General features: G+C 34.1%; 1 protein-coding gene across 1 annotated transcript in view; it reads left to right on the forward strand.

The window, feature by feature from the left end:
- LOC115937202 (uncharacterized) overlaps positions 1-12,223 on the forward strand; it is a 386,621-nt gene that overhangs the window by 357,821 nt on the left and 16,577 nt on the right. The window contains exon 5 of the mRNA XM_081821977.1: positions 5,876-5,933. Coding sequence (XP_081678103.1) covers positions 5,876-5,933 — 58 coding nt within the window. The remainder of the gene's footprint in view (positions 1-5,875; positions 5,934-12,223) is intronic.

A 12,223-nucleotide genomic window follows, 5' to 3' on the forward strand; every position in this document is an offset into this window, starting at 1 on the left:
AGTCTTGGTTGCTCTACATTCTCTTCGGCGTTTGGTGTTGTTAGTATTCTGGATTTTACCATTCTGATAGGTGTATAGTGGTTAAAAGGAGAGTTTTCATTAAAAAAAAAAAAGCCAAGTTGTGTTATATGACAATTCCTTTCTAAAATAAAATAGGATGCAATATGTACTTGTTCTTTCTTTCATTTTTCCTGGCTCATAACCTTCTCTCTTGTTTCTCCTTGTCAAGCTTTTCCAAGGTTTGATCTTACCTCCTATCCCTCTCTTCTTACCATACTACTCTCTTATTCTATTACTGTTGTTTTACCAGCAATAGTTAATAAGATATTAATATTTATTAAGATATTTTTTTGTTTTACATATTCCTTGTCCTAGGTGAAGTCACATGGCTGTATCCAGAGGTAAATGTTAGAAAGACTGGGTAAAGACAAGAAGGAAATTACCAGAGACTGACCAAAATTATATTCTGTGGGTCTGCTTGTAATATCCAGGGAGTCAGAATGGAATAGGTTTGTCCAAGGTATGAGGTAAAATTGCAAATGAAGTGAAAACAGTATATGCGGTCCTAGTATGTTAGGATAAAGATTATAAGTCAGTAAGTCATGGAATCCATGGAATAAAAACGACAAAGGGAGAATCAGAAATGACATCTGTAACTGGGATATTAATTTTTTTGTTCTCTGCATATAAAAGATAATTGAACACTTGTGTGTGGTGTGAGAGAGTCAGTGAAGAATAATGGCATGAGGGTTTTCAAGAGGATGATCATGGGGCAGTAACTAACTGGAAATGAAAGACTAAGATATTTTTGTAAATATTGAGCAATTTAAAAACAACAGGAAAGGAAAGTTTAAATAACTTTAAAAAGACAATTGATTACTTACAGTTTTTAAAGATGAGAGAGGATAGAGTCCAAAACAGAGGTGGAAGCATCAGCCTTAGGGAAGAGGAGAGGCAGGTCCTCTACTTAATAGCATAAAGTGAAAAAAGCATATGTACAGATGGGGGTAGGTTGGAATGTTTTATATAAAGAAAATTAGGAAGTTTCCATTTGATGGTTTTAATTTCTTTAAAATAGAAGTCAAGGTCACTTAGAATAAACAGGATAAGGTTAGTCCAATGTTTGAAAAAGTAGTAGAGAAGTTTCAAGATAATTGTGGGGAATCTAAAAGTGAGTTATCAGAGAATCAGAGAGATGTGGCAGTGTTGAGGGCTCATTTGAAATTGTTACCTCTCAATTCACAGTGGAATTAATATATTGTCTAATGAGACATTTTCCAGTGGTTTTGGAATAATCAGTGTAGGCTCAGAGCAAACAGATGTTTAGGTTCATTCAGGGCAGGGGTTTGGGTAGATTTGTCCAATTAAAAATTAAGGCAAATGCATTTAGTTTTGCAAGAGGGTTACTGAAATGATGTACCATGAAATCTAAGTAGGAAAGGAACAAAGGGACCACCAAAATAGGTGGTGTTTTTGTTGAAGAAAAAATAAATAAGCAAGTTGAAAAGAGAGTACTTGGTATTCAAAGTGAAATGTCTAGTTGTTATACATGTTGACAAGAGCCAAAGTGTGATGGTAAGAGTTGCTGAAATAGAGGAAAAGACAAACATTGGAGGTGAATGGTTTGAGGCCATTGGATTGAACATACCATTCATGGGCACATTTAAGTCACCAATTTATGAAGAAAAACAATGTATCAATTTATGACATGGACAATTTATGAAGAATCAGCTTATGAAGAAAAAGTAAGATGAATGCTTTCAGAATTATGATTTTTATTAAATGAAACAAGATATCCTTTATTCACATATTCAGAATAATTGTAGAAATTAAATATCTTGGTTAAGTATAATATTTGTATCAGAATGTCACAATATATATGTATATATGTATTTGTCTACATATATATATCTAATATATATATATAATAATGTAAAGTCACATTCAAAGCACAAGTGATGCCTTTATCTGTTTTATTGCCATTCAGATATCACTGAGAGAAATCATCACCTTGAACTGCTTCACTAAAATCTAACAAAACCTGTGTTATACACATTATTATGGAAAGATTTAAGTAAATAAGTCTTGATTTTCTTGGTGATTATGAGTCCTGAAAACCTAAGATATTTTAAGACTTACCTTTCATGGACACCTGGGTGGCTCAGTTGGTTAAGCGGCTGCCTTCGGCCCAGGTCATGATTCCAGGGTCCTGGGATCGGGTCCCACATCGGGCTCCTTGCTCAGCGGGGAACCTGCTTCTCCCTCTCTCTCCCTCTGCTTGTGCTCTCTCTGTCAAATAAATAAAATCTTAAAAAAAAAAAAAGACTTACCTTTCATAATGAGATCCATTTGGTTTAATGTTAAGTGAAGAAACCCAATTACAAATTAGTATAGACAGCATACATAAATGCTATACCTTGGTTTGATATTTTTCCTTTTTTTCCTACCTAGGTCATATGTGGTATGAATGTATGTCTTCCTAATTCTTAAAGAAGTAAAATTTGGAGCCCATATGAGAAAAATGATAGTTATGTATATAATAGAATAGAATAAGAATTATTAGCATTTCATAATATTCTGAAAAACTGATTTATGACCCCAAATTATCTATATTTAGATACTTAATTAGTCATTTATTGTAATTTCTAGTGCCATCTGTAGACTCATAAATATGGGCTAAGTTTGTTTTTTTTTAAATAGTGTGGATCCTTATTTACAATATTTTGTTTTAAAAAGGAGCAAGGATTTTTAGAGCATAAGAAACGCATTTCGCTTTATTCAGTCATTGGTAAGCCAGTATTTCAGATGCTTTAGGTTCAAAGTTTAATTTTGCAAGAGACTTGCTTTGATTGTGACACTTGAGCAAGTTTCTTTCTGCCAGTCTCCTCACTTGAAAAACGGGGAAAATAACATTGACCTCATGGAAACTGAAAAAGCCAGTGAAAGCAGTAGCTATTCACAATTGCAGTGGCAAGAAAAGCTCTTGATCTAAAGTGTTTAAGATCAGAACATCTGGGTCATGATCTGGATGATGTGTTAATGCCACACAACCATAGGGTATAATCAAAGACTTTTTTTAACTTAATAGAAAACAGAACTCTTCCATGAACTGTGGAAGGAAAATATGACCTGTTTAAACAAACTGTGCAAATATAAGGTGATATTTTATATTATAGGGAAATTTTACTAAGCCTTGGCCACATCTTTCATTTAGAGTAATTATTCATGCCCCTCATATACATGATGTAAATGGCCCCTTTTCACTGTAACATGGAAAAACAGAAAGATTGTTTGTTACATCTGTTATAGCTCATTGCCCAATGTCTTTTTTTCTGACCAGTCTCATAATTGATTTATATTATTAATAATCAGTTAATTTTGTGAGGTACAGAGACAACAAATGAATTAAGCACATACAGTATTGTGGGAATCCTCATTGGATAATAGCAGAACAAACTATTTGATAAACATTTTTTATCACTATTTTATCATTTTTAAAGAGAATATGGGATGGGATACCTGGTTAAGTGCTCATTTGGTTAAGTGCTCTCAGCTCAGGTCTTGATCTCAGGGTCATGAGTTCAAGCCCCACATTGGGCTCCATGCTGGGCCTAGAGCCTACTTAAAAGAAAAAACAAAAAAGAATATGGGACAATGATATAATATTAAGATGGGATAGTCACACCTATTTAAGTAACAAATAATGGAAAAAAACTAAAACTAAAAATAATACTAAATAAAATCATCGTAAATGATCCTAAGTCTTGTCCATTTTCCATGAGTTGCTTTGCCCTCACCTTGTAAGGCATTTTATGAGAATTGCATTAGATATTCATCACCTAATAAGTTATCTAATATATTATATTATAAATAGTATATGTATTATTTTAGGTAATATTTTATAATAAATAATACAGAAATGTGATTAACATGGATTTGGATTATAATAGTCACTCACTAAATGGTAGTCTATAATTTTTAAAGTCTACATGTGTTTTCCTCAAAGAGCTGGGGAACGAATGACCTCAAAGAAATCAGTACTCCTCTTCCTAAAGAGACTCCTGTGGTCAAATTGTTTCAGAAATGCTGGACTGTAATCTTTCCTCTTAGAGATTCACCAGATACTTTGGCATGCCAAAGAAAAACCTAGAGAAGTTTTGCATCAAAAACACCTGATCAACTGTGACTAACAAAAGATTATGGCTAAAGGAATGCAATTAATTTAACAGTTCCCTCTTTTAGCCCTATATTAAAATATTTTCCTACTATTTTCCTTTATTATCATATCTCATAAAATAACAAATAAATTAGGCTGAACCATTTGCTTCTTCTGGTATAATGTGCATAGAAATAGCTCTATTTTTGGTAATTAAGATCAGAGTCATAAATGGCCTCCTGCAGACCTCAGAGCCTCAAAAGCCACATGCTGCAGGAAACCAGAAGGGAAAAATTCTCAATCCAGACCTTTTTGGAGAGCTCATTAAATGCAGATTTTAGCTCAATCTCCTATCTACTGAATCTATCCTCCTGAGAGCTGGGGCCCAATAATACACATTTTAAATCAACATGCAATTGTTAGAGCACACCTACCAGAGTTCATTTTGAAGTAGCATACTCCACCATCCAAAATGAGAGAAATTCTAACTGAAAGAATAACTTCATTCCATAAAATTATATAATTCCAGGAGGAGAAGCTCTTCTACAAAGGGACTATTGATACAGTACGGGGTGAAACTAGTTAAAATACACATTTTTTTTCAGTAATTTTCAAATAGTTTAGTTCATCTCCTTTGGAAATTCCCTGTCTGTTGTCACTGATGTTGACCTAATTCTTTTTCCACTCACTCTGTTGCTTCCCACCCAAACTTGGGCTGATTAGAATATTTTCTTTTTATGTCCTATATGTAACCTCTTTCCTTTTCTTCTGGGCTTGTATATGCTTTCTAATAGACTCCTACTCGTATCAACCTAACTGAACCTCTGTGCAGCCTTCCATGAGTTCTTTATATAATTTTGATACTACTTATTTGAATTGAACCTGGTCACACTTTGCTAGAAAGTTGTGGTCACGTTCTGCCTTCCTGGTGTATATATGTCATTGGCTCAAACCCTGACAACTCCTACATTTATATAAGTTGTGGGGTCTCTTTTTACCATTAACTTATTTTAGTCCATCCTGCTTTGTTTTTAAAATCTAGTAAATATTTAGGTAGGCATCTCAGAAATAAAGACATTTCATGGGTCCCATCTTATCTTTTGTTTCATCTTTGGTTAAGAAATCTAAATACTGCCTTTGGTTTTTCATTTGTATGCTCATCAGCTTTCTGTTTAGCCAAGAAAATAGAGAAATATGCAGAAATTGTGAAAGTTGTTGGCATTCCACTGAAATATTTCTTTAGCTGAAGGGATCAAATCAATAAAATATGATGAAACCATATGCTCATTATTTCAAAGGAGAACAGCTGCTTCTGGGAATATTGGGAGATTTATTAATTCTACCATTACCTCTCATTAAGGCTAGATATCACCAAACCTGATTTCCTAAATAAAATGTACCTCAGTAGGAAAAGCACACTTGTGGAATTTGTACTAATATTCTATTTTTTCCATGATTACTTTTATGGCAGCATTGTACAATGTGAAATTATTAAGCAAAAAAAAAAAATACAATTCATTACATGGAAAGGGTTTATAGCATAGCCATGGTTTGGAAATGCCATAGAGAAATAAGTCTTGGCAAAGATGAATGCTTACTGCTCTGGGCCATATGTTCATTTAATTGAGTTTGCAACTTTCCAGGCAAGATGCCAAATGGATAGTCTACTGTCTGGTGAGAGAGGTAATGTTTCTGTCTTCTTGTTCTCACCAATTTTAGATGCTCATGAAGACTCGGATTTGTTCTTTGGAAGACTTCTATCCAAGTACAAAATCAAGTAAATGAGCAGATCATGTCAAATAACCAGTGCATTTGTTTTAAGTGTTTAGTCAATTGGGTTTAAACTCATGTTCGCATACCAATGGGAGTTCAAAGTCATGAAAAATCCTTGCCAACCCAAATGGTTAATTCCAATTATAAAATTTCAAGTAAATAACACAAAGGAGACATTTAATCTAACCACCTGTGTCCCATTCTTTAAAACAAACCATAAAAAATAAAAATAAATAAAACAAAGCAGAAAGGGCCAAAAAAATAACCAAAAAAAACCCCAAAAAACAAAAAAACCCTCCAAAACCAAAATCCCTAGGAGGAAATTTCAGAATCTTTATAGAGTTTAAAAGTGAGGTTTTAGTAGGGCATTTATTGCATTATATTCTCTCATGTTACTAAGGGTTAAGGCAACTTATCTAAAATCATTAACAAAAAATTATTTTCATATATTATTGATGTATAATTGACATACAACAAATTGCACATATTTCAAGAGTAGTATTTGATAAATTTGGACCTCAACACAATCAGGATAATGAATATATCTATTAATTCCCCAAATTTCTTATAATCATTGGAAATCCCTCTTTCCTGTCCCTTCCCGGCATCACTCCCAGGCAATCACTGATTTGCTTTCTTTCACTATAACTCAGTTTCTTTTTTCTAGAATTTTATGTAAGTGTATTTCTAGAGTAGACTGACCCTCTTTTGTCTGACTTCTTATATACAGAATAATCTTTTGGGAATGATCAGTGATGTTTTAATTATAACAAAAGTTCATTCTTATTTTATTGTTGAGTAATATTTCATTGTCTGATTATATACCACAGTTTTTTATACACTTATCTGTTGTTGGACATTTGGGTCCAGGGACTCCAAATTCCAGCTTGTCAGTTCTTCAAAAAAAGTCTGCTCAGATTTTGATTAAATTATACTGGAACCATAGATTAATTTGGGAGTATTGGTAAAGATATGGAGCAATTGGAATGTTCATATATTCTAGTAAAAATACAAAATGGTACAGCCACTTTGGAAACAATTTAGCTGTATTTTATAAAATTAAACATACACATACTGTCTGGGTTGGCAATCCAACCCTGAGTGTCTATCCAAGAGAAATGGAAGCATATGTACAAACCAATACTTTTACTTGGATGTTGATATCAGCTTTCTCAGGAGAGCTGTAGAATGGAAACAAGTCCAAATTCCTATTGGCTAGTGAATGCATGGACAAATAATGATATATTCATATAATGAAATACTACTTAGCCATAAAAAGAACAAACTATTGAAACATGCAATAATTTGGATAAATCTGAAAAGCAATATGCCAAGTAAAAGAAACCAAACACAAAAGACTGTGTTTTGTATATTTTAAATTCTGTTCATATGAAATTCTAGAGAAGGCAAAACTATAATGTAGTTTAGTGGTTATAAGGGCTGGAGTGGCAGTGAGAAAATTTATTGCAAATGCACATTAAGGAGCTTTTTAGTGTGATAAAATTGTTCTGTAACATGATTGTGATGGTGGCTACATGACTATATATTTGTCAAAATTCCTGTAACTGTACACTTACAATTACTAGATTTTATTGTATATAAATTATAACCTAAAAAAGCTGACAAAAAATGTGCAGGCCTGTAAACATCTTGGAGATCTCTGGATATAATCAAAGTTGAGAAAATTCTGTGTGATTCTGTTGTTACAATTTAAGGTGAATTACTTTTTGATGATATGATTCCTATGTATAACATTAGTATTTAACATAGTCTAAGCACTAAAGAAGAAAACTCACTTACCAGTTAAAATTGCAGGAGATATTTGAGTAACTAGGAAGCAATGATACAACCTATAATCTGGTACAAATAGAATGTTAAGGAATAAATTCTCTGTCACAACCAGAATTTTTTCATACTCATATTATTATTCCTACAATAATCTTTTCCCTAAGACTTTGAGGCTTAAAGACATGACATCTTCAGCTAAAAGTGGTCACACCTGATTTGAGTTGACACAAGTGAAGTCTAATGTCTAAGTAGGTTTTCTTTCTACAACCCTGTTTTTCCCTGTTATTTTGAAAATGCTCCTCAATTTAAGAATGCTTAACATTTGGAGAGTTGTCATATAGTCTTTATTATGTAGCATCAACATTTGGTAATGATTCCAAAAATACTTTTGAAATGTTTACTTTGAGTTTTGTATTAAATGTTGTGCATCAAGGGACCATATGGTCAGGCATTTTATAACTTTTCTCAACTGGTGTTATGGCAAAACCACTACACTGAATGTAACAGAATATATTAAGTCTTACTAAAATTTAAATGTTCAAACAAGAGACACATTGAGTAAGTGACAATGCCAGAATACAATAAAAGCCCTTTAATTTACAAGCTACCAGAGGCAAACACACTTTAAAGTTGGTGTAAATCAAGAAAAAAAATTTGCTTTTTGTGCAAGAGAGATACAATCAAAGGAAATAGAAGTTTTCTTGTTAACACAAAGGCAGAATTAACATTTAGATTCCCTGTATCTCCTGTAGGTCATAGATGAGAACACTATTTTTCTTCCCTTTACTCTCAATTAATTTTCAATTTGTTAAAGATAAGTTGGCAGAGCCTAATTCTAAAGCTGTCTATGTTCTAGAATCTATTGATATGGCCTAATTCCAATGTGTACCTTTGGGGCCAGTGATAACAATTACTTTCAAGGGACATTGGTAATGAAACACTAATCGTAGAGCTGACATAGCATGGTAACATGGATAGAAAATCATACGGAGAAAATGGCAAAAAATAAAAGCAAATCTTTAATCTTACCTTCCTAGTGACAGGAATACAAATGAATAGAGAAAACATTAAACATGGACGGAAGGAGGAAGTACTGAAAATACTATTGCCGTAGCACATCCCGTATCCAAGGAAATTTTAAAAAATTCAGTCTAATATTCAGGTATTTTCTGAAATCAAAATATTATATATGTAATCTATATAATATCAAATATATATGTAAACATTTTGACACACTGATATCAGATACATTTGTCTATCTACTTAACAATCATTTCTTGAATCTTTATAACACATACTAGTTAGTAGAAATACAGAGACAATTGGGGCCCAGCAGATTCCTGAAGCACTTTCTCCCCTCCACCACCCCTTAACTGCCTGAAAGAATTTAGATAGGGGACCCCTACCAGGAAGGGAGCTATTATCAGATATAACTTTTTATATCAGACTTATCTGCATGGCATAGCACACATCTGTTTCCTAAACATTTGCTCATCTTACCTTCCTGTGAATTGTCTTCCTCCCCTTTAAAGCTGCAGATCCCTATGCCCTTCTCCCTAGTTCAGGGTATTATATAAGCCTCAATTACCTGACTGTCAGGAAGTCTCATATTTTTATGGGCTCCTACACATACAGAATTTGTTTTTCTCTTGCTAATCTGTTTTATGTCAATTTACTTATTAGACTAGCCAAACAATCTAGAAGGGAGAAGGAAAAAGTTTCCTGCCCCTACACTGATACTACAAGAAAAATCTATAGGTATGCACTTCATGCCACACAAGACAGACTGTGAATCAGAATTTGACAAGGTTTGTTTTATAATTTATATGTTATTATTCAGATGAATGACTTAGGTATGCCATTCTTGAATTATTATTTTCTAAGCGATAGAGCTGTGGTGGCCAGAGGATGGTTTCACATCCTTTGGGAAAAAAATATAGAATTTTTTTTTCTAAATGGTGTGGCATTTAGAAGCATCCTAAGAAGAGCTTTGTTGGAAACAAAAAGTAAGGTATGAGATATGAGTCTAAACCTGGGACCCTCTGTACCTCAAGTCAATTTAACTTTTAATTTAGAATCATAGATATGCAGAGTTATGCATAGAATCAGCAGCTTCTCAAAAATTTGTGTGTGTGTGTGTGTATTCTGATCAGGAGTAGGCATCTCCCCACAAGCTAGACAGGGTGATAAGGGATGTTGAAGATGGCCCTGGACCTGTGGACCCTGAGAACAGGCATATTTAGGAGGTAGTTTTACATTAGTCTTGGTGTTGTATTTTTGTATTTTTGTCCTCACACTGTCATTGAAATATCAGTTAAATGGTCACTGTCATCAGAGTTGTGGAGTGGTGAATTATGAGACAGGCCTGCTCCATGTTAAAGATGGGGTGACATTGGAGAAGTTGGTAAGGCCATCCTTCCAAGGGCTGCAACAAGTGGCAATCATCAAGAGAGGCTGAATTTACCCTGCACAGTGGTCCTCTATATGAGGTATTATTACCAACATAATTGCTAACGAATTAATAAATGAGCTGAAGTGTAAATTTTGAGGGACCCATTCATGTGCACTCATAAGACGCTTCTTGGAGGGCTTTTAGAAATAACTGGAAGACCTTGTGTAAGGGGATTTGATGTAAAATTTAACTGAGGTACTTAATGAGAATAAAAATTAATTTCCCCCACTGTGATATGAGGCCAGTATGTGTTGGTAACTTGGAAGATAATGAGTGGGAAGAATTGGGTCAACATTGGGAGAAGTGCACGTCTATTTCACCTTGGGTATTGATGCTGAACTCCTCAGGAAAGGAAAATTGGTGGCTCTAAAACAAAGCCACAGTAACTACAAAACTGGGTAGGGGGGAGAAATTCCATCTTCTGAGGCTATAGAAAAGGTGACACATTGCTTATAGGAAACTACTTTATTCTAATCAAAGTGTAACAAACTATTAAATTTTAAAGGAATAGGTTTTGTCTTATATTATCCCTGTATTTCCAATTCCTAGCAAAGCACTCTACACTGTAGGAAATTTTGAAAAAGTTGATATATAAATTTTCTCACTAAATAAAATCTAAATTATTAATTTTAAAAATTGATCTCTATTGCTAGAGGAATAAATCACAAACTCCAATATACAGCCTAGCTCCAATCTACTTAAATAATCAAATCTCCCCATCCTTCTCTACATGCAATCTATAATCCTATTAACCCTCAGCCTTTCACCAATGACAACTTGCCTAAACTCGTGATCCTGTTTTTCCTCAGCTTGTCTCTTAATTGGGGATGCATTTCTCCCAGTCCCAGTGTTCATCTGTATATTTTTATTTCATCTCAAAGGCTCTACTAACTGCTCATTCTTTTTTTTTTTTTTTTTAAGATTTTATTTATTTATTTGGGAGAGAGAGAATGAGAGACAGAGAGCATGAGAGGGAGGAAGGTCAGAGGGAGAAGCAGACTCCCTGCCGAGCAGGGAGCCCGATGCGGGACTCGATCCAGGACTCCAGGATCATGACCTGAGCCTAAGGCAGTCGCTTAACCAACTGAGCCACCCAGGCGCCCACTGCTCATTCTTTTAATGTACTAAGTCTACGCAGACTGAATTAATCATGCCTTCCTTTTCACACCTATAATACCTTAGATTTTGAGGAAGGTAATCATTTTTGATAGCTCTTTTTCTACTTCCACTAATGCCCTACAGTCTTTTTCTTAGCATTAGCCAGAGACAGAGAGAGGTTCATGAATTTGTTTGTTTAATGTAAATTAGGTCATATCTCTCCATTGCTCAAAATCTTACCATGGTTTGCCATCACACTTAAAACTCAGTTGCTCATCTTGTCTTTCTAGGTCCACACTTCTCCTGCATATGGCTGCTTCTCCAAAGTCATCACCCTCTCACTGACTCCCTTCCCACCATATTGTTTCTTGTGGTTCCTTGAGCCTGCCAAGTCCATTGTAGCTTCAGGGCTTTTTCATTTGCTTTCTCCTCTGCCAGGAAATATCCTTTCCCAACTTTTTTGTGGCTCACATCTTTATTGTATTCCTGTTTCTATTTAAATGTCACCTTCTGAGAGAAATGTTCTCTAACTTACCTAATCTAAAATAGCCCCAACTAAAACCTTTATACTTCCTTTAACATCTACCCATTAATTAACAAAGATCAATTATTTTATAATGTATAATGTAAATTCAAAAAGCTTTCTGGCCAAAAGCTGATATATTTCTACAAAGAAATTAAAACCCCCCATAATGGATTAGAAATAATTTGCTTAGTGATAAAAATATTGAAAGTGATCTAACTCTCAACCTGTGTGTAGCTGTTTTGCTCAGAAAATAGAACCTATCTATAGTAAAACCTAAATAACATACCTCTTAGAAAGTAATGGGATGTGTTTCTTTTGATCAATAAACACTCAATTATTGCTCTTAATATTGCAGATGATTAGTTAAAATCCAGTCTCTCTTCAGTGAAGCATATATGTGGTTTGATATATGCTATTGGTCTGGAAGAGA

This window comes from Leptonychotes weddellii, chromosome 5 (assembly GCF_054177405.1).
Source record: "Leptonychotes weddellii isolate Sample4059 chromosome 5, ASM5417740v2, whole genome shotgun sequence".
NCBI lineage: Eukaryota > Metazoa > Chordata > Mammalia > Carnivora > Phocidae > Leptonychotes > Leptonychotes weddellii.